Here is a 23,269-nt window from a genome sequence, read left to right on the forward strand (position 1 = left end):
ACGCGGCCCTCCAACAGGTAGAAAACTAATATATTACATTTAAAAGAGATTACAATAAATGTCTCATGTACCAGAGGCAAAGCCAGTAGCAGTGCAACATTATGGGGTTTGTTTTTTTACATTGTGGATCCATGATCATGTAGTGAAACAGTTAATTGATACCATTTAATATAGTCTGCACATGCAAACCTACATAGTCAGTCTGAAAAAGGTCCTGTCAATCCATTTTAACAGGAGGGATGTAAAAATGTGTTGAGATGCATAAAGTCACTCATTTACTGCAGCTTGACAAGGTGAAGCAGCTGCAACAACAAACAGTGAAGTCGCGTTGCGTCGCATCCGTGGTGTAGCAGCTAAAAAACTCCGCTCCGCCCCGCTGACGTATCGCGCCGCGGCCGTTCCCAGTGTCCTGGCGTCACTCTAAACCTCATTTAAACCTCATTATAACCTAACGTCTTAACCCTCCAACAGCCCTTTGAAAAAGTGAGGACCGGCCAAAATGTCCTCACTCTGTTGGTTAAAAACTCGTTCCGGTTTAGCCTGGTTTGGCCGGTTTAGCCTGGTTTAGCCCGGTTGGGCCCGGTTTGGCCCGGTTTAGCCTGGTTTGGCCGGTTTAGCCTGGTTTAGCCCGGTTGGGCCCGGTTTGGCCCGGTTTAGCCTGGTTTGGCCGGTTTAGCCTGGTTTAGCCCGGTTGGGCCCGGTTTGGCCCGGTTTAGCCCGGTTTAGCCTGGTTTGGCCGGTTTAGCCTGGTTTAGCCCGGTTGGGCCCGGTTTGGCCCGGTTTAGCCTGGTTTAGCCCGGTTTGGCCCGGTTTGGCCGGTTTGGCCCGGTTTAGCCTGGTTCGGCCCGGTTTAGCCTGGTTTAGCCCGGTTTGTCCTGGTTTAGCCTGGTTTAGCCCGGTTTGGCCTGGTTTAGTCTGGTTTAGCCTGGTTTAGCCTGGTTTAGCCCGGTTTAGCCTGGTTTAGCCCGGTTGGGCCCGGTTTGGCCCGGTTTAGCCTGGTTTAGCCCGGTTTGGCCCGGTTTGGCCGGTTTGGCCCGGTTTAGCCTGGTTCGGCCCGGTTTAGCCTGGTTTAGCCCGGTTTGTCCTGGTTTAGCCTGGTTTAGCCCGGTTTGGCCTGGTTTAGTCTGGTTTAGCCTGGTTTAGCCTGGTTTAGCCCGGTTTAGCCCGGTTTAGCCCGGTTTAGCCTGGTTTAGTCTGGTTTGGCCTGGTTTAGCCCGGTTTGGCCCGGTTGGGCCCGGTTCAGCTCCTACCTTGCTGTGGTACTTGCCCCGCCCCCTGTAGGCGTCGTCCCTCATCAGACAGGACAGGACGTCCAGCAGCTTCATCTCTGATAGGCTGAAACAGAGGGAACCAGGAAGTGACGTCACAGCTGCTGTTGCCACGGTTACAAGGAGCCCATCGGCCGCCAGCCTCAATTCGATTCAAAACAACTTTACTAATCCCACGAGGGGCGGCAGGTTGCCGTGGTTACCACCCACCTGATGTGGTGATTGGCCAGCTCGGTGATGAAGGCCGTCTCGGCCGGCGTGAGGAAGAGGAGGCTGCTGCCGCCGCCGCCGATCCGCGCCGTCCGCCCCACGCGGTGCACGTACTCGGCCGCCGCCGTCGGGGGCGTGAACTGAAAGGTCAGAGGTCACGTTACCATGGGAACTGAAAGGTCAGAGGTCACGTTACCATGGGAACTGAAGGTTGTTTTTTTAAACAAACTTTATTATCACATTTGAAACATACAAACATGACATTATACAGACATGAAACACTAAAGTACAGAGAGTGTGTAACACATAGAGCAGAGCTGGACAAAAATAAGAAAATGAAATAATAAATAAATAAATAAAATAAAAATACAATGTACCCAGAAGGATAATTATGAACAATAAAGAGCCAGAAAATAAATAAATACATGCAAAAACTGAAAACCAAAAAAGACATCCAGTCTCATGGAAAAGATTCTGGTCCATATTACTAGATACAATCTCTACTGGTTTTGTTTTGTTTTTCAACTGAAGGGTCAGAGGTCACGTTGCTATGGGACGAATCTCCTTGTTGTTTACAACTACTTCCTGGTAGAAAACCAGCATGAGAACAATAGTGACGGACGAGAGTTTCTCTATATTTATCTACTTTTTCATGTCACTATATCACCGTTTAGACTAATCTGATGTTTGTAAAGTTTATAAAACCAATGATTGGACAAACATTACTATTTCTGTGTGCACATTTTTGTAATTAGTCATGGTTATCATAGATTAGCCGGGCTAACGGTTAGCTACCTGTTTAACTTTAATAACTCAGTGACTCAATAAACGCTCCATGAAAAAATATTTTCTCCAGCGGATATCTGAGTTCCAACATGACTGAGCTAACTGGAGTAGTTTCATGTCGTGTCCCACAACGGGAGGGTTTTAACAGCTGACGTCCTGCTGTTAGCTTAGCTACCGCCGTTAGCTTAGCTACCGTTAGCTTAGCTACTGTTAGCTTAGCTACCGCCGTTAGCTTAGCTACCGTCGTTAGCTTAGCTACCGTTAGCTTAGCTACTGCTGTTAGCTTAGCTACTGCTGTTAGCTTAGCTACCGTTAGCTGTCCCTGTCAGCTGAGCCACTGATGCTTTCTAGACACTGTGATTCCCCCAAACTGAATAAATACAACACATAGCAACACAAAACACACACACAGAAATAGTAATGTTTCTTCAATCATTTCAGATTTGTCTAAACGGTGATAGGGCGTGAAAAATATGATATATAGCTAAACTCTCGTTCGTTACTATTGATCTCATTCAAATTACAGCTGGTTTTCTACCCAGAAGTAGAATGTAAACAACAAGGAGATTCGGTCTATGGGAACTGAAAGGTCAGAGGTCACGTTGCTATGGGAACAGAGAGACGCTCTGATTGGACAGAAACACGACGTACCTGAAGGATCCAGGTGACCTGGGGCAGGTCCAGACCGCGAGCCGCCACGTCCTGAAAGCAGAGCAGACGTGTGACGTGTGTGACGTGTGTGACGTGTGTGACGTGTGTGACGTGTGCGCTTTGTAAAGTGTTGTTCATGTGTCTTGTGTGTCCTTGTGTTTTCCCACTTAACCTGGAACAACCGCACAAAAGTTCCTATGTGTGTGTGCACAAACGGCAAATAAAGTTTTTGACTTTGACTTCAAGTTTCATTTAATTATCCAGTAGTTTGGGAAAAGTTCTTCATTTGTGGAATAATCAAAAGTTAAAATTTTATTCCCTTTATCACTGTTACGGTTTATAAATCAGGTACAAATATAAATCAATAAATGTTTATATATAAACTACATGATAAATGTTGTTTATTTGACCAGTTTGAACTGAATCTAAATCCCATGTTGTTCCTGAATCCACCAAACTGCTGGATCAGGATAATCCTGATGTTCTGGATCAAAGTTTTCTACGTCATCGATTAATCTTTTTCTTATTTAAACGATTAATCGATTAGTTGTTTGGTCAATAAAATGTTAAAACCATCAGTCAGTGTTTCTCAAACCACCAGACGACATCGTCCTCAAATGTCTTGTTTTGTCCACAAACCAAAGAGAGACTCAGTTTATTGTCATAAAGGAACAAAGAAACCAGAAATATTCACATTGAAGAAGCTGCAATCAGAGAATCTGGAGCTTTTTTTTAAATTGAAAAAACGACTCAAACTGATGATTAGATGATCAGAATAGTTGATTATTAATTAAACAACAGATTATTATTATTATTCTGAACTGACCGTGCAGAGCAGAACTCCAGACTCCGAGGCTGAGAACTTGTGGAAGACGTCGGACCGCTCCTGTTGGACGAAACAAACGCACCCAGACTGACTCACGGCTGCTCACAGGACACGCAGAGGGAAAGACGGAAAGACGGACAGATAGACGGCACTCTTACCTCCTGCTTCATGTTGCCGTGGAGACGCAGGAAGCTGAGCGCAGGCTGCTGATTGGCCGAGGGCCGGCAGAGGACGGAGGTGAAGAGGGAGTGGAGGAACTCGACCACGTCGCAGCTCGACACGAAGACGATCAGTTTGTTGTCGGGAGAAAACTGAGGAGAGAGGAGGGAGACTCCGTAACTACAGGCAACAACACTGTTTGTTCATGCACTGGTCAATTTAGAGATTTTGGGCTGTTTTTCTTCCTGAAAAAGTCGAAAGTCGAAAGAAATGGTAGAAAATCCACATTAAAGGTATAGTTCACCCAAAATTCAAATTTCTCTGAGTTACAGCGGGGCTCCGTGCAGCACTGCATGTCCATGTGACGGTTGAGAACGGAGCTCACTTTTCTTCGTCCAAAAAGACACACCAAAAAACATCCAAATACCTCCATGCTGCTCGTCTGTAATGTCCCTCTTGTATTGAAGCCCTGACATGAGAAATTGTCCCGAAAAAAATTAAATAAGTCTATAGTTTTAAGCTTGTTTGTAGTGGAAGCTCCTCTTCCCAGTTCGTCCAAATTTTGACGAACCGGGAAGAGGAGCTTCAAGAAGCTTCCACTATAAAACAAGCTTGAAATATAGACTTATTTAAATTTTTTTCGGGACAATTTTGCATTCCGGGGCTTCAATACCAGAGGGACATTACATACGAGCAGCATGGAGGTATTTGGATGTTTTTTGGTGTGTCTTTTTGTTACGAAGACAGTTGGTATCCATTTGCAACCGTTATATGGACATGCACTGCTACGCCGAGACCCCGAAATTTCAATTTTGGGTGAACTATCCCTTTAAGGTTTTTATTTTACTTCTTTTCATCTGTAGATTTCTCCTGAACTCACCAGGAGTTAGTCTGACCCATGTCATGTCAGGTGTCGTTGTAAAGCTCTCTCTCTCCTGAACAATGATGTCATTTCCTTTGTATCATAGCAACCAATAGTAAAAGTAGGATTGACAATAACAATCTGTGTAGTTTTACAGTCCAAGTCTTTAAAGGCCGTTTTCTCAGAAAGAGTTTTTCAGACTCAGACTCTGAGCTAGAAATCTCCACTTCAGCAGCACTTCCAGACACCAAACCTTCCACTTTGATCCCTTTCTATATTCTGAAGGTTTTTACAGGGATTGTTGATGTATCATTCACAGCCTCATTTACAGAGTGATAAAAAGAGATATCCACAATCCTCCTCTGGAAAAACTAAAGACTCTAATATGTCAACTAAATAAAACAAAGAAGTTTTATCCATTGTTCAGATTTCTGTTCTGGAAATGTATGCAAATTAGCGCATAATTCATAAAACATTGCCTAATTTACATATTTAAACATAGAATTTGACAAAACTTGTAAAACAAAAAAATATTTGTCTTAAAGGGACATCGTGGAGTTTTGTTAAAGCAAAGTGTTTCCACACTACATTTATGAGCCTCCGCACCGTGAAATTCTTTGACCGGTGCAAGACAGACTCATGTTTTCATTCATCAAGAATTAAAGTCAGAGGTTGGAAGACGATCACATACCGTCGTAGTTCCCACCATAAACGGAGATTCATACGGCGGCGTTATTCTCATGACTCGCCACGAAACCGAAAGTAAAGAAACGCTGGTCGGCTCGCCCAGCATTTCCACCACCACTAATAATAACAAAATAACCATAGAGACAAAACCATAGATTTATCTAAAATGGACCATTAACAAGTGGTAACGGAGATTCATCCACATTCATATCAGACTTTTTATAACCAAATAGAAACTCCTGGTTGTCCCTTTAATGTGAGTGATAAACTTTCATGTTTCATGGTGATATGTTATTAAATTTTTTTCCCAATTCACCTGTAGTGTCTCCCCTTAACACACACACACACACACACACACACAGTAACACCCCCCCCCCCCCCCCCCCCTCCTACCCTGCACTTGTCCAGGATGAAAGCAGCCAGACAGACCAGACGGATCTTACTGGGAACCACCACCACAAACTGCCTCAGGGCCTCGGGCACCGCGAAGCTCTCTGATTGGCCGCCCGGCCCGGGCTCAGGGGTCGCCGTGGAGACGGCCGTGAGGTCAGAGGAGGAGGAGGAGCCGGACACGTGGACGTTGACCGGGTCGTTGAGACAGACGTCGGCCAGACGGGTCACACCTGGACCAGGAGGGGGGGGGGGGGGTTAGTGCTAGAACATTTCCTCTGGGCCACGGGGCTACGGCCGGTTTTACCATCTCTGTCAACAGGGGAATCAAACCCACGATCTTAAAGGGATAGTTCAACATTTTGGCAAATTGGCCCATTGCCATAATCCCTATAGTCATAGCAGTAGGTTCATTACCTTTAATTGTAGGTGTAAGCTATTTTCAGTAAGGCGGAGCGCAGCAGCTGGCTGCTCAGAGCTACGCTATGGAGGCTAACGGAATTTCTTGGTTTCCCTCATTAAACTCATCAAATTCAACGTCCCAAAACTCCACAGCGCTTTTGTAGACAAGTTGTGAGCTGCACAACCACCACGCTATGAGATAATGACGGAACGATACGAAACGGAGCCGTTTTCGAGGTAAATACAGGGTAAATACGGAGACTGCTTGCTGAAAAACTGTCCCTGAACGCAACGCGCATCAGCGGTTTTGTATGAATTTACCTCGAAAACGGCTCCGTTTCGTATCGTTCCGTCATTATCTCATAGCGTGGTGGTTGTGCAGCTCACAACTTGTCTACAAAAGCGCTGTGGAGTTTTGGGATGTTGAATTTGATGAGTTTAATGAGGGAAACCAAGAAATTCCGTTAGCCTCCATAGCGTAGCTCTGAGCAGCCAGCTGCTGCGCTCCGCCGTACTGAAAATAGCTTACACCTACAATTAAAGGTAATGAACCTACTGCTATGACTATAGCGATTATGGCAATGGGCCAATTTGCCAAAATGTTGAACTATCCCTTTAAGGTCAAGACAGAGCTGATCAGACAGACACATGATCATCTTTCTATAGCACTGATATGGAGGAGCTGTAATCAGCTGTTAGGTTTACTGTATCCTCAACAGTTTCTACTCACACCGTCCCACATGAAAACCTGCACCGTCTCGTCTTATAACAGAGCGCTGTACGGCTCCAGTCTGATGAAAAAAAACATTTAAAAAGCTGCTGTCGGTGAGAAGTCTAATGACAAAAAATGTAAATAAAATCTGCTCCGATGAAAATGAATGACAGCCTACAAAAACAAAAACAAACAAACTGGTTTTTACCTGTGCAACAGGTGTGTTCATCGTGGTACCTAATATGTTGTACACGCTCAAGGCTGAGGTTTAGGTGGAGCAGTAAAATCCTCCTCTACTTTGGAAAGTGATAGATTTTTCTGTGAGGTTCTGACAATACTCAGTACGCCACTGTTAGACTTTGTTCTTTACATTTACTTCCTTTAACAAGTGTAATGGATGCTTCATATGTGTACTGTACCTTGCATTGAATAAAAATTGTAAATTAAAAAAAAAAGAAAAGAAAATGAATGACAGCCTATCCAGGATGTGTAGTGAAACAGCTCCATCTGTCATAGAGGTAATAAACCCTCTAACAGGCTCTACTGATCCGCTCTTTAACAGCTTTATACAAGTTTCACTTCCACGTCCATGACATCATTCACTAATAAATGACTGTCTCTGCCTCGCTCAGCGGCATCAACCTCAGGTTAAGATGGATCAAACCTGCTTCACAGCACATGTTGCCGTAGCAACTGACTCAGCATTACGCTGATCCTGCTCACTGAAATGGAAAACTCAGAGTTTCCCTCATCTCAGGCTTAACTTACTCAGAGTTTCCACTAATCTGGCTTTCTGAAACGGACCTGGACACGTGGGAACGCTGCCTGTGTTGTGCTTGATAATCAAGCAAATAGACTCATTACAGCATTCATTTACAATATCGTAATCGCAAATCGCAATATTTTCCCACCATAATCGCAATCGCACATTTTTATCAAATCGTGCAGCATTAGTGAGTGTGTGTGTGTGTGTGTGTGTGTGTGTTACTGTGTTACTGTGTGTGTGTGTTTGAGTGTGTGTGTCACCGTGTGTGAGTGTGGCTGACAGCAGGACGTTCTGTCTGCTGGGTCCGGTGGAGTTGATGCTGTTCAGGATGATGCTCAGCTCCTTGTCGAAGCCCAGGTCCAACGTCCTGATGGAGACAGAGGTGATGTCACAGAACAACAACAACAACAACAACAACAACAACAACAACAACAACAACAACCGCTCCAGGGTGAAACTGCCTTCAGCCGTCGACTCTCTGGGCTGCACCAGCGCCACCCTCAACCGCAAGCTGCAGAGCGGAGTGATTCAACCGAGCGGCAACATAAACAAACTGCTGCTTAGCAACACTGCAAACTGCTTTAGCTAGATATTTAAGCTGTTTGATTCCACAAATACAAACAAGAGCTAGATTTTCAGAGTATTTTTGTAAATTAACTGGTTAGTTGAGCTGCTTGAATTTTTTAATTGCAAGTGCTAACGTGAGCTTAGCTAACTTGGTTTGTTTGTTGATACAAAAGGCATCAGCATGAAAGGCTGATAGATAGCAGAGATTCCTTGCAGGCCATAATGCTATGATCATTTATCATTATTCAGTCATCTGCCTTCAAGGCTGATTATAGAAACTAGTGCCTTGCAGGCTGATTATTAGGTTAATGCAGATTTCACATTGTATATATTTTCATTATTGCCTTAGCTGCCTTCAAGGCTGATTGTAGAAACTAGTGCCTTGCAGGCTGATTATTAGGCTATATTGTATAATTGTCTATGTTTAGTCAGCAGTTCAAGGCTGAAACTAGTGCATTGAAGGCTGCTGACTGAATAATGACAATTATACAATATGAAATTATCCTTAGCCTAATAATCAGCCTGCAAGGCACTAGTTTCTACAATCAGATGACTGAATAATGATAAATGATCATAGCATTATGGCCTGCAAGGAATCTCTGCTATCTATCAGCCTTTCATGCTGATGCCTTTTGTATCAACAAACAAAGTTAGCTAAGCTACGTTAGCACTTTAACAAGCTCAACTAACCAGTTTATTAACAAAAATACTCTGTGTAGGCTCGGTTAGCTATAATAATTTGTCGTGAAAATCTAGATCTTGCTTGTATTTGTGGAATCAAACAGCTTAAATATCTAACTCATTTACAAAAAGCAGTTTGCAGTGTTGCTAAGCAGCAGTTTGTTTAGGTTGAATCACTCCTCTCTGCTGCTTGTGGTTGAGGTGGCGCTGTGCAGCCCAGAGTGCTGCCTCCCAGGCTGAAGGCAGTTTCACCCTGGAGCGCAACAGCAGCAGGTGGTCGTCATGGAGACGGGGCAGCAGCAGCAGCCTCACCTGTCGGCCTCGTCCAGCACCAGCCACTGCACGGAGCTGAAGCTGATGCTCAGAGTGTTCTGGATGTGGTCCACCAGCCGGCCCGGAGTGGACACCAGGATGTTGATGCCTTTACGCAGCCTGAGGACACAGAGGACACGGAGACGCTGTTAGACTCTGTTAGACCGTCATAGACCGCCACAGACCGCCACAGACCGCCACACGTCCTCCTCCGCCTCAGCAACTAGCCCCAGACCAACACCTACCTGGCCTTCTCCGCCTTCCTCTTCTCTCCTCCCATCAGGACGCCGGGGACGATCCAGGTGAAGGGCTGAGGACACAGAGAGAAGCTCCATGTTGGTGACGGTGGGAGGAGCATGAACACCATTTTATTCATGTTAGATTAAAGTCGTACAGCGTCATAAAGCCTTGTAAAGCGTTGTAAAGTGTTGTAGAGTGTCGTAGAGCGTCATTAAGTGATGTACAGCGCCGTAGAGCGTCGTAAAGCGTCGTGAAGCGCCGTAGAGCGCCGTACAGTGTCATAAAGCGCCGCACAGCGTTGTTAAGTGTTGTAGAGTGTCGTACAGCGTCGTAAAGCGCTGTACAGCGTCGTAAAGCGTTGCAAAGCGTCGCTCAGCGTCGTAAAGTGTTGTAGAGTGTCGTAAAGTGTTGTACAGCGTCGTAAAGCGCTGTACAGCGTCGTAAAGCGTCGCACAGCGTTGTAAAGCATCCTAGAGCGTCGTAAAGCGCTGTACAGCGTCGTAAAGCGTCGCTCAGCGTTGTAAAGCATCCTAGAGCGTCGTAAAGCATCATAAAGCGCCGTACAGCGTCGTAGACTTGAAACTGCTGGTTGTCATTAATGTCACACCACAGGTCTACTTGTCGTTCCCGGCGCTCAGAATTGGGCAGAATCGTGTCGTCTGAACTCGGCTTCAGTCAGACACACACACACACACACACTAGGGATGGGCATTTCGACTAATTTACTAATCGAGTAACTGAAGCTGGTACTAATCGGGTAATCGATTACTGTAATAAAAAATAAAATGAGGTCATGTCTGACGGACAGAGCACAGCTTCTGCATAAAAGCTCTCTGTCCGTCAGACAGTTGCATCACTGACACACAGCGTCGTCAGACTAAACATCAGCTGGGTAATAAGAGTAGAGATGGAGTTAAAGATGAACATACGGGGCAGATGAGCATCTTTATGCCGCGGCTGCAAGGAGGAGAAAACATTTTTTTTCTTTTCTTTTTTAAATCATTAGCGGTGCTTATTTATTAGTCCACACTACAAGTTGGTGCCTTCGCTCCTCTCGGCCTCGCATCGTTTCAGGAAATAACTGGGAAGGTTTCAGAGTGTTTGTAAAGTGAAAGTATATTTTCTACCAGACTTGAGACCTGTCGTCTCCCTCCCGACGGCGTACGTCGCCGAGGGAGGGAGGGAGAATTATTGTAAAAGGTTTGAAAGTCCGAGGCTCGATCCAAAAACGCTTTTACACAGCAGAAAATCACGTTGCTTGATCAGAAACTGTTTAACACTACAAAAAGCCGAACCAGGGCATGATAATGTAGTCTGATCCGACACTAGATTGCGCTCTGACGTGCCGTTTTTTTTAATCCTCGGGTACCCGAGTAATAAATTCATACCCGAGTAGCAGATTGCTACTCGAGTACTCGAGTACCCGGGTAACCGTGCACATCCCTAACACACACACAGACAGACACACACACACAGACAGACAGAGTGAGTGTGACCTTGAGCAGCTTCTGGAAGGTGCTGAAGGTCTGCAGGGCCAGCTCTCTGGTGGGGACGATGACCACGGCCAGAGGACCGTCGGACCGGCTCAGCTTGGGCTGCACGGCCTGAAGGGACTGGACCAGAGGGACGGCGTAGGACAGGGTCTTCCCTGGACAGACACACAGAGACACACACACACAGAGACACACACACACAGAGACACACACAGACACACACACACAAATACTCATTACATTTACTGTATCGAACATTTGTTGAGCCATACATGACTTATTGCATAGAGGTCTGGGGGCATGCGTATAAAACAATTACAAAACCAATTTTCATATTACAAAAGAGCAATAAGGATAATCAACAGGGCCGATTATCCAGACTCAACAAACTAATTTTTCATAAACCTACAGATGTTGAAATTGAATGATCTTGTGGACTCTAAAACTGCTCAAATGATGTATAAAGTAAATAATAATCTGCTTCCAGACGGTGTCCAGAGGATGTTTCAGACCAGAACCAGTAGATATGAACTAAGAGGGACTCATGTGTATACAAAAGCAAAAGTACGAACAAATGTGAAACAAAGATGTATTAATCAATTACAGGAGTCAATCAATGGAATAATCTAGAATTAGAAATCAAACTGAGCAACACACTTAATAGATTCAAAAAGTTATTTAAAAATAATATTATTAATAAATATAAAACTGATTTATAAATACCAGTGTGCTTATAAACTGCCGTATGTAGAATATGCAGGGTTAAAATGTTAATTTAAGAAGGGTAAAGGCTAAATAAGCTGATGCTTCAGCCTCTTACACCTTTTCGGTCGAAGTGAATTGTATTGCTTGTTGTGTTTTTGTTCTGATTTGTTTTGTTTTGTATTTATACCTTTATATTTGCCTATTGTATTTGTTTTTATGAGACCGAAATAAACATACTAAACTAAAACTAAACACACAGAGACACACACACACACACACACACACCACGTCAGTAACTCTGTGTGTAGATTAGCTACTGAAACTCCAGATTCATGAACGCTGCAGGAATCTCAGACTTGCTGATAAGAACTCGTGTGTTAGTGGAGGTGAGACTGGAGGTGAACCAGAGACCTGGAGGGAACAGACAGATGAACAACCTCTGTGTCGTCTGTTTAAACAACCACTGAGCTGAAGTCAAACCAAAACCATTCAATATGAAACTAGTAAAACACCCATGAAGACTCATCAGGACTGCAGCCGCTACAGGAGGAGGAGCTTCATCGGAGCTTCATCGGAGCTTCCTGCTTCAGTACTTATAATAGAGAGCCGAAGTGGAAGCAGGAAGTAACGTTGCCATGGGAACTCAATCCGAAAAAAAGTCTCCATGTAAATGAACGGGAGTCTTAGTTTTATTTCTAATGTGAGTGAATAGTGTGATGATAAAACTCTCTGTCCTCTACCTGTTTAAAACAGAAGAGAAACCAGCAGTTTGTTGTAAAACTATTGTAGAGTAAAACTCCTTAGAATCCGTAACCATAGAGACTCCAGGTGGCGTAGTGACGTCACCATGGCGACCTTCCTTTCCTGTGTTAGTTGGTGACACCAAGATCTGTAGCTACTGCTCTACAAAGGCAAAGTGCAGTATCTGCATTTTTTCAATTCTTTTTTTTTGACCAATCAGAAGTGTAAAGGCATATTCTCTTCAATCTGGTAGAATCTGATATTGGTTCTGCTAAAATTTCCAGAGTTATTGGGCTTTTTTATTTTGCTGTCCATCCCAAAAAAAGCACAGTGAAACCAAGGCAATGTGCAGTATCTACAAAGAGTAACTGTACTCCCCTACATCCTATAATTTACTCTATAATTCCATTGGAGTAAAACCAAGGCAAAGTGCCGTATCTGCCATAAAACAAACTACAGAATACATTTAATTCAGTCTATACCTTTATCTAATCAATTATAGACTTGGTAGTTGTTCATCATTTGATGCTTAAACCTGACAATGAAAAAGACAAAAAGCTGTTTTTCTCTGTTTGGCATTTTTACAGATACTGCACTTTGCCTTCGTAGAGCAGAGTAGTCTAGTCCGTATGCGTCTTCACACTAAATACATTCTTCTGTTGTCGTTTTACCACAAACTGCTGCTTTCTCTTCTGTTTTAAACAGGTAGAGCTCAGATATTTTCCTCATCAATCAGATTAGAAATAAAACTTTGACTCCCGTTCACTCACATGGAGACTTTTTTCAGAGTTGAGTTCCCATGGCTCCGTTACTTCCTGCTTCCTGCTTCAGTACTTCTAGATGACATCATACACCAGGTTATTATCATCATTACATGGAGACTTGATGCGTACGTGCGTCTCTCTCCAGATGTTTCTAAACATCTGTGGTGTGTAAATGAGGTGTCAGACAGTCGTCAGTGTGTTGTCCTACATAACAGAGAGTTATTATGTCAATCTAAACAGTCATTTACAACTGTGACAAACTGTTTCTGTGTTTTCCTCCATTTACCTGATCCGGTCTGAGAGCGAACCACAGCGTCTCGTCCTGACAGGAGGGGGGGGATGGTCTGTCTCTGGACACTACACACACACACACACACACACACACAGAGACACACAGAGACACACACACACACACACACACACTTTGGTCAAAACCAGCGTCATGACTTGTGTCCAGTAGTTTATGATGGACCTCCTGTGTGTGTGTGTGTGTGTGTGTGTGTGTTACCTGGTCAGTGTAGAAACGTTCAGGACTTTGTTCAGCGTCGCCACCTGCAGGAGAGAAACCAGATCACATGAACTTTGGTCTGTGATGGAGTTCAGTTCAGTTCCTAGGAACCTCGACAGTAAACACTGTCACACTGACTCTGTAAATGAGTTTAAATAAAGGTTACTCATTTGAACAGAATTATTGTTCACACTCAGAGAACAGCACTGAACATTAAGGGGCCACAGAGCAGAGAAAATATTCAGTCAAGTCCTCAACAGAGGGTTGGATTCCCCAGAACCCCAGAACCAGGATTCAGTAGCTACATACCTACTGGGGGTGTCAACATCTACACGTCTAAACGGGTACACGGATAACAAATCATAACCGTTTAGAAAAATCAATAGCCGTTTATACGTCTTTTTTCCCTCCTCCTCCTTCATTTCTCACCAATATATATTTTTAGGGGTGATAACGTTGGCTCAAAGCTTCAGATAATAATGGAACTGCGTGTCAATCCCCCCTCACTTTATCTCTGCGTAGCCTACACGTCTCTCTCCAGCTGACCTTTCAAAATAAAGGCAGAGGGAAAGAAAAAACACACCGAGTCCTCCGGCCTGTAGAAGGAGGCTCAACATAGCAAAACACACACACAGAAATAGTAATGTTTCTTCAATCATTTCAGATTTGTCTAAACGGTGATAGGGCGTGAAAAATATGATATATAGCTAAACTCTCGTTCGTTACTATTGATCTCATTCACATTACAGCTGGTTTTCTACCAGGAAGTAGAATGTAAACAACAAGTTCAACAAAACCTCAAACACGGTAGGCTACTACGAAGCTGGTTATCAACTTGCTCCTGACGCTCGTAGCAGCGTCTTCCCTCAGCTGAACATCTGCAGGCAGAGATGCTCAGAGAGAAAGTCAACAGCAGCGGATCAGTGCGATCTCGATCCGTACAAACACAGACAATTCCAGCGCGGCGGCCGCCTCAAAATGTATAATTCAGAAAAAACCCTGGTCTGAGTTAGTAAATGTTTTCGATCCGAACCCGGTGTGTCCGGTCGTGGTCGGCCTGGTCCGATGACTGAGCCAAGGGAAGAGCTGGTAGCCTTAGTACAGTCTGTGGCCGGAGCATGGGCGTGGTAGTGGGGGGAAAAGTGGACCTGACTACCCAGGGCCCGAGTAGAGAGAGGGGCCCATGAAAATCCTGATTTTTTTTTTTTTTTTGTGATGTTTTTATTTCGAATGAATTGGGCCCTCCAATTAATTGGTGTCATAATTTATTTCAAATATATTGATAACATCAAATGAGAGAATGAACTTAATGTCACAGTTCTCCCAACATATTAGACATTCTGGGGCCCCCCTCTTGGAGATGCAAAATGGTTTAGTCCGCCCAACAGCGACCGGCAACAAGTGTAAGGTCAGACAGTGCGCCCAGATCAGAGACCTGTGTGCAGGACATCATGCTGCCCAAAAAACATAAATCGGGCTATCAGAAAAAGAAAGAGAGGAAACAAAAAGAAAGACGGCAGAACGAGGGGAGGCAGCTGCTGACTGCTTTCTTTCCCAAAGGTGAACCAAGTTAGCTTGTCATGCAAAGTCCAATTAAAGTTAACATAGTCCACTCCAGACAGCTGCTGCTTATATTTGTATGCTCACGTGAAGTCTTTAGCTTAGCTAGCTGCCAACCAGGCTGCTTGCGGCTGTAAGTATAAAGACAATTACAGGCCAGCTAACGTTAGTTGTCAATATTAACCAGTTTCAGAAACAGAGAGTGGCGCAGCCGCAGCAGCTGGAGCAGCAGAAGCAGCAGTGGTCAGTCCTGGCAGCTCTTCTGAAGATGAGATTAGAGATGAGCAAAGACAAGGTGAGATCGTTGTTCAAGTATTCAAAGGCGAGCTCCCCCCCTCCGACCCCCCCTTACGTTGGTATATTGGTTCGCGAGGTGGAGAGAGAGAAAGAGAGAGAGAGTGGTGCTGACTGGTAGAATTGCTGTCTAAATATGAGTTGTTTACCTGAAGTTTAAAGTAAGTTAGCCTTTTGGTTCAGTGTGTGTGCTATAGCATTTTGTCTACTAACACAGCAGAGCTGAAAGTGAAACTCCGTGCTGAGATTTAATGAATGATCCATCTAGCAATATTGCTGCTGCATATATCAACATGTAAATAACATACCAATATCACTGTAGGCTCAAGTGCACACTAGTAATATATTAATTGAGCAATAACGCAATTTATTATTTTTGTCTGGTAAAAAGCCTTAGCATTGCGGTGCAGTGCTGTGCTTAAAAGCTATTGTCAATGTTCAATAAATTCATGATGTTACCAAAGCCAATGAATAATCATGTTAAATAACTGTGATCTCACTATCAATCAAAAATGATTGTGATTCTGATTTTTGCCACAGATAGATAGAGAGAGAAAGAGATAGGTCTGGGTGGTGAGAACATAGAAAAACAATTAGCTATTCTTCTCAATCTGGCTGAAAAATGGCTTCAAACATTTCAGAACCACTCATCAATATAATCTGATCTGATTGTAGTTGATTGTAGTAGATTGTATAAATACACCCCCCCCCCCCTTTTTTTTTTTTTCTCTCACGCGCCTCGCGGGCATGGATAGGGGCCCACTGACATTGAGAGTGTACAGGGCCCAGAATTTGGTGCTACACCCCTGGGCCGGAGCATAGACATTGTAACGTTAGGCTAATTAGTGCAGATTAAACTTGTAAATGAATGCTGCTCTCGATCCGACCCTTCCTTCTATTCTGACTCTTTTAAACAGTAACAACAGAACCATTTCATTATGTTATAGATTTTCCATCTGTGCTGAGCAGAAGAATTGTTTGAAATTAATTTAAAAAAAAGCCTTTCCCATATAGACGCCTGTCTCTAACATATGACACCCCTACTACCTAGTATTTATACACAGACAGGAGAGTGTGTGTGTGTGTGTGTGTGTGTGTGTGTGTGTGTGTGTGTGTGTGTGTGTGTGTGTGTGTGTGTGTGTGTGTGTGTGTGTGTGTGTTACCAGGTGTGGGTGCAGGTTGAGCTCTGAGAAGGAGTCGGAGGTGAAGATCTGCTCCTTCACCTGAGTGACGGCCGGTCTGAGGAGACAGAGGTCACAGGTCAGAGGTCAGAGGTCACAGGTCAGAGGTCACTACAGGTCAGAGGTCAGAGGTCAGAGGTCACTACACAGGGTTCCTGGTTCCTGCAGCTTAAGCCAAGTTAAATTTAAGACTAAAGACTTTTTTAAAGCCACTTGAAATGAAATTTAAGACCGACTTCATAATAAACACAAATGCAGAAAAAAAAACAAAAAACGTCAGCACATCAATTACATCATAGGCAAGGGGGCAGTTGTGGGTCTGAGAAGTGAAGCTCACTTCCGCGTTCAAAAAACTGCAATCCCCCCGGCTTCCTCTGGGGGCTGGTGTCAGAAGGGAGCATTCCCCATAGACCCCCATGTTAAAATCGCCGATTTTACACCCTCAGTAAACATGTTAAAAGCCTGGTGTCAGAACGTTTTTTTTTCTCAACCGATAGTTTCTACCCCCGCACACACTCTGAGGGGGGTGAATTTTTTTTAAACTCTACCGTTTTACTGTTATTAGGTTAAAACTCTGGCCAATTAGGGCGCGGAAACGTTGAGTGACAGGTCCGGAGCGGTCCGGAGACAGGCTGCTTCGAGGCCAGTGGGCGGGTTCTCGGCCGGCCAGTCCAACATGGCGCTGTCCAGGCCGCCATATTTGAGTCACAAAAACGACTCCCCAAAACCAATGGGTGACGTCACGGACGCTACGTCCATTCTTTTTACAGTCTATGATCATAGGGTTAGGGACAATTTGACCCACTTTCCTCTGTGATCCAAGGTAAAGTGACGGCTACATGGATGATTGGGGGAAAAAACACTGACTCAGGAGCTGGTGGCGGTGAGAGATTTAGCGTTGACGGCCGCCACTAACTTCTCTATGTCGAAATGTTACCAATTATTTTGAGAGTTGAGACTAATTACAACCATAAAATACCACTTACCAAGTGTTAACATTTTTAAGACTTTTGAAAATTTGATTTAAGACATTTTAATGCCAATTAAGGCCTTGTTTTTAGATGAATGAATTCAATGCCTTTTAAGACTTTTTAAGGATCACTAAGAACCCTGGTACAGGTCACCACTCTGACACGATGATGTCATCAGCTGGCGGCCAGGGCCAGGGCCAATCAGAGCGCAGCAGCTCACCTGTGCAGCTCTGGTATGTCTGGGTTGTGTCTGAACAGAGAGGAGGTCTTGATGCTGCTCCTCTCCTTCACCTCCTTCACCTCCTTCACCTCCCTCTCCACTCTCTTCTTCTTCTTCTTCTGTGGTGCCGCCGCGCCCTCTGATGGCTCAGGGGGCGGAGCCTGGAGACATGACACATGACACAGAGGATGACCAATAGGACTTCAGCTGGTCCAGACAGCAGGTAGTGTCACTGCCCGATTTGATTCTTACTCTCTTATGAAGAATTTCTGTTAAAATTTCAACTCCCAGTCACACCAAAACAATATGCGGTGGTTTTTGATGCACTACCTCAAGGTGTTACTGCTACGGCTTCTTAAAGGGACTGAAAGAATTACTGCTGTTCCAGAAAATTATAATTGTGATATTTTTGTGGGCGGGGTAGACATTATAAAAAAATCCTGCTCTAACAGATTTCTGAGAAGTTGCTTACAACCAAGGAATCTGCCTAGAGGTCAAATTAACTGGAATAAAGCATGGCTGGTTGGTGAAAAATTCTGTCTTAAAGGCCCCATGCTGTGCACTTTTCTCTGGGTTTATTTACCTGCTGATATCCCTAACAAGATGTATCATTGGTTTTGAGTACCTGTGATCTGCTTAATATCGTCTATATTGCCCCTTTCTGTTGCCTCTTTCTGGAGTTCTAACAGGCACAGGTCATTTGGCCAATCAGAAGAGAGAATGAGAACCTCTCCTCTGATTGGCTGACTGTTTTAGAGTGGCATGTGGTCGGGCCAATCACAGGCAAGTAACTGAAACCTAAGCTGCATTCATAGAAATTGAAAAATAACAACTGGTCACGGTGGGCGGAGTTACCTTGTGTGTGACATCACAGAAAGGAGGAAGTGCTATCTGCTCGTCTTAAAGAGACAGTTCCTACAAATGGGCGGTGTGTGTTTCTCCGTTTATGACCAGTTTGATGCATGGGACAGTATATACGTGGCCCAGAGACCTCCCCAAGCACCAAAAAATAACCAAAATCACATTTTTCATGCCATGGGGCCTTTAATAACAAGGTGAAAGAAGTCTGGTTTAAAATTTTACATCAAATCTACCCTGCAAAGAAAACCCTTGAAAGATTTAAACTAGACATTGAGTATGTGTGTGATTTCTGTGAACTTGAAGATGAAACCATTTCTCACTTATTTTATCATTGTGCTGATACAGTAAAACTTTTTGGAATGATGTTCAACACTTTGTGCAAGTGAAAGATTCATTAGGGCGCTGCCAAGTGGAAGTCTGCTTAAAGTTCTGTACATTTAAAATACTGTACTGTGAAAATTATTATTTATTTTTTTAAAGTGACAGTCTGTTTAACTGACACGTTGTAGCCTAGCTAACGCGGACGTCCGTCACAAGACAGCCGTGTTGTGGTAGTTGTGATTGTTTGTGGTTGTCATGGTGATGAGGCCGGCGAGAAAAGAGGAGGGTAAACACTAAAAGTCTCTACCTCTGTTCCTGTTTTCTGAGCGTCAAGATCCAAACCACCACAACCAACCCTCATTTACATTAGGTTACTAATAAAGTATTTAAAAAATAAATGAAGAGATAAAGCATCTCTGGTGACGCACACAGGGCAGTGGTCCTAAGTCAATTCAACTAAGTTTGTCCAAGTGGAGTTGCCGTACGTGGCTGTCACACATCGGGCAGCGACATGGAGGTGTTAGTGTGTTCACCTGTGGACGTTGAGGAGGAGGAGCTTCAGTCTGCTCCTCTTCTTCCTCCTCTTCCTCCTGCTGCCTCCTCTTCTCCGCCCGCTGCTTCTTCTGGACACACACACACACACACACACACACACACACACACACACACACACACACACACACACACACACAGATGTGAGACCTGTGATGTCACTTCCTGTCTCATCAGTGAGTGAAAGTGAAACCTTCAGGAACCAGTTCTACGTTCATTAAAACAACTGGTGTCTGTTTCTTCTTCTAACCAGATTCAGTCTGAGCTGTTTGCTTCTTTGAGGAAGTGAAGTTAAAGGACAGTTCCGGTCAAATTCACCTCAGGGCTGTATGTTCCAAGCATTTTAGGTCTAACAGAATGAATCTGAAGGTTTCCAGTTTAATGTCTCCTGTTTTGCGGTAGTTGTGTCTGTCCCCGCGTCGCCACGGCAGCAATGAATGGATAAGTTTATTTACTTGAAGCTGTGTTCATGACACAATCGGGAGCTTCCCACTGCACCTGAACACACCGAGCGTCAACTTGGGTCTCGACTCGGCCAGACTTTGAATTAGATCTAGTTTTACAAACATGTCGGCTTGTTGAAGTAAATAAACTTCTGGCTGCATGTTTGAGTCTCCATCTGACGCTGTCTGTGGCTTTGAGGGATGGAAACAGCCTAAGCAGCAGAACTTCAATCCGCTCCCATTCATCGCTGCCGTGGCGATGCGGGGACAGACCATAACTACCGCAAAACAGGAGACATTAAACTGAAAACCTTCAGATTCCTTCTGTTAGACCTAAAATGTTAGGAACATACAGCCCAGTTGAATTTACCCAGAATTGTCCTTTAACAATAACTCTCTGGACAACTGAAGTTAAAGGGACAACGAGGAGTTTCTATTTGGTTATAAAAAGTCTGATATTAATGTGGATGAATCTCCGTTACCACTTGTTAATGGTCCATTTTAGATAAATCTATGGTTTTGTCTCTATGGTTATTTTGTTATTATTAGTGGTGGTGGAAATGCTGGACGAGCCGACCAGCGTTTCTTTACTTTCGGTTTCGTGGCGAGTCATGAGAATAACGCCGCCGTATGAATCTCCGTTTATGGTGGGAACTACGACGGTATGTGATCGTCTTCCAACCTCTGACTTTAATTCTTGATGAATGAAAACATGAGTCTGTCTTGTGCCGGTCAAAGAATTTCACGGTGCGGAGGCTCATAAATGTAGTGTGGAAAAAACTCCTCATTGTCCCTTTAAACGCGTTAGTCCAACTCCTATCAGAGTTCTCCACCCAGATGATGTGGTTGTGTATTCACTCTAATCTGAGACGTTCAGTCGGACTAACACGTTCACATCAACTTCAGTCGGACTGAGGCCAGATTTCAGTTTTTTCAGCCGTCATGTGAACGTACTGACAGATCTGAGAGCAGTGATGTCACATCCTGCAACCCACCCCGTCACAATAAAAGCCTCTGTTTGTAATAACTGCAGTAGAGGTGGACTAGACTCTGAGTCTTAGGGCGTATTCACACCAGGAAAGTCCCATAGTTCACTTGCTTTGGTGCAAACTAATGTTTTTTTTTCCTTTGTGCGGTTTGTATTCACATTGCATTTTTTCACAAGCGGATCAACTTTGTAAACAGAAGCACGTTGTGTCCCACAGTCGCTCAATCACTGGATAAAAACGATCAGCGGGATCTTCACGAAGAGTAGCTACACAATGGAGGTCATGATGTGTTTCTTGCTGCCTTTTTCCAGTTGCACCTGTCCTGTGCTTATTCACACCAAGTCACATTTATTTCTGTTAACGGTTATTAATCGGATAACGACTTTCTGTTATCAGTTAACAGCGACGGGTGCGTCCTCGTCCTCTCCAGCATCTGATCAATGTTTTCCTCTGACCAGAGATCAAGGAGGCAGCGTGTCTATCTGTGCTCCATGTCGACCCACGTACGGCTCAGTGTTGATCATTTCCACATTGTCTGACAACAACGGAAGCCTGTTGAATCCAAAAAGGCGCTTGGGTTTTGCATTTGGTTCGGGAAAGGTTCGGTTTGTATTCACACCGTACGTGAACCGCACCAGGGTTCGTTTGGGACTCTGGTGCGGATCAAACCAGTGGACCGAGTCCCAGCTGCAGAGGTGGCCTCGGTTCAGTCCGCTGGTTTGTATTCACACCTCCCCAAAAAGTCCGCACCAGAGGAACAGTCAGTTTGAAGCGGACCAGACGAGCCTGGTGTGAATACGCCCTGAATCTGAGTCTGGACTTACTGACCTGTGGACGTTGAGGAGGAGGAGCTTCAGTCTGCTCCTCCTCCTCTTCCTCCTGCTGCTGCTGCCTCCTCTTCTCCGCTCGCTGCTTCTTCTGGACACACACACACACACAGAAGTCACATGGTCACAAACACTGGTCGGTGGGTTTAGGTGATTCAACAGTTACATGATGGAGCATGGATGCAGGATGAAGCTCTGCAGTCACAGCAACGAGCTGAACACCGTTTCTCTTCTGTCATCCGAACACAACCAGTGAGGTCAGAGGACAATAAGACGTGTGGGTCTTTACAGAAAGAGTTACTCTTTAATCGCTGTTTCAACCAACCACCATTTATTTATTTATTTATTAACAAAAATACAACTGACTGAGCACTAAACTCAGTCTGGGGCTGTTGACTCACTGTGTTGGTAGGAAGCGGATCCAGGGTGAGGGAGACAGACCTGTCCGTCAAAATAAACTGAAAGTCTTTAATTCAAGGAAAATAATTTACAAGAAAGTCCACGAGCCATTAAAGGACAATTCCAGGCAAATTCACCTCAGGGCTGTATGTTCCTAACATTTTAGGTCTAACAGAAGGAATCTGAAGATGTTCAGTTTATTGTCTCCTGTTGTGCGGTAGTTGTGTCTGTCCCCGCGTCGCCACGGCAACGATGAATGGGAGTGGATGTAAGTTCTGCTGCTTAGGCTGTTTCCATCCCTCAAAGCCACAGACAGCGTCAGATGGAGACTCAAACATGCAGCCAGAAGTTTATTTACTTCAACAAGCCGACATGTTTGTAAAACTAGATCTAATTCAAAGTCTGGCCGAGTCGAGACCCAAGTTGACGCTCGGTGTGTTCAGGTGCAGTGGGAAGCTCCCGTTTGTGTCATAAACACAGGAATATCAACTCTGGACTTGATTGAAGTAAATAAACTTCTGGCTGCATGTTTGAGTCTCCATCTGACGCTGTCTGTGGGAAAAAATGTACTAGTCCAGAGTTGATATTCCCGTGTTTATGACCCAACGGGAGCTTCCCACTGCACCTGAACACACCAGCACTGCAACTTGGGTCTTGACTCCGCCAGACTTTGAATTAGATCTAGTTTTACAAACATGTCGTCTTGTTGAAGTAAATAAACTTCTTCCTTTAAGTTAACCTTTTGCTTTTATTGTATTACAAGTTAATGTCTATTTTATACGTTTTATTTTGGTGATTTCTGTCTCCGCTACAGATGGGAACCAGAATGCAGACAGAGTTCAGAGTAAACAGACACCAGTGAGGCATTAAACACAACAACAACAACAACTGCCTGGTGTCTCCATGGTTACAGTTGAATGT

General features: G+C 44.3%; 2 protein-coding genes across 3 annotated transcripts in view; both read right to left on the reverse strand.

The window, feature by feature from the left end:
• Window positions 1-23,269, reverse strand: part of LOC146980516 (uncharacterized) — a 528,771-nt gene that overhangs the window by 411,939 nt on the left and 93,563 nt on the right. The window lies entirely within an intron of this gene.
• The window catches only part of LOC146980626 (ATP-dependent DNA helicase DDX31-like), a 29,476-nt gene that overhangs the window by 4,789 nt on the left and 1,418 nt on the right, over window positions 1-23,269 (reverse strand). The window contains exons 3-18 of one of the 2 annotated variants that reach the window (XM_085785721.1): window positions 21,951-22,040; window positions 19,672-19,761; window positions 17,957-18,117; window positions 16,748-16,823; window positions 13,731-13,774; window positions 13,509-13,579; window positions 11,016-11,167; window positions 9,525-9,589; window positions 9,280-9,399; window positions 7,980-8,086; window positions 5,843-6,072; window positions 3,900-4,052; window positions 3,742-3,801; window positions 2,916-2,966; window positions 1,479-1,618; window positions 1,251-1,335 (exon numbers count right to left, since the gene is read on the reverse strand). In XM_085785721.1, the coding sequence (XP_085641847.1) occupies window positions 1,251-1,335; window positions 1,479-1,618; window positions 2,916-2,966; window positions 3,742-3,801; window positions 3,900-4,052; window positions 5,843-6,072; window positions 7,980-8,086; window positions 9,280-9,399; window positions 9,525-9,589; window positions 11,016-11,167; window positions 13,509-13,579; window positions 13,731-13,774; window positions 16,748-16,823; window positions 17,957-18,117; window positions 19,672-19,761; window positions 21,951-22,040 (1,695 nt within the window). The remainder of the gene's footprint in view (window positions 1-1,250; window positions 1,336-1,478; window positions 1,619-2,915; window positions 2,967-3,741; window positions 3,802-3,899; window positions 4,053-5,842; window positions 6,073-7,979; window positions 8,087-9,279; window positions 9,400-9,524; window positions 9,590-11,015; window positions 11,168-13,508; window positions 13,580-13,730; window positions 13,775-16,747; window positions 16,824-17,956; window positions 18,118-19,671; window positions 19,762-21,950; window positions 22,041-23,269) is intronic. The other variant, XM_085785722.1, reaches the window with a different exon arrangement.

This window comes from Trachurus japonicus, chromosome 9, assembly GCF_045865225.1.
Source record: "Trachurus japonicus isolate A0001 chromosome 9, Traja_1.0".
NCBI lineage: Eukaryota > Metazoa > Chordata > Actinopteri > Carangiformes > Carangidae > Trachurus > Trachurus japonicus.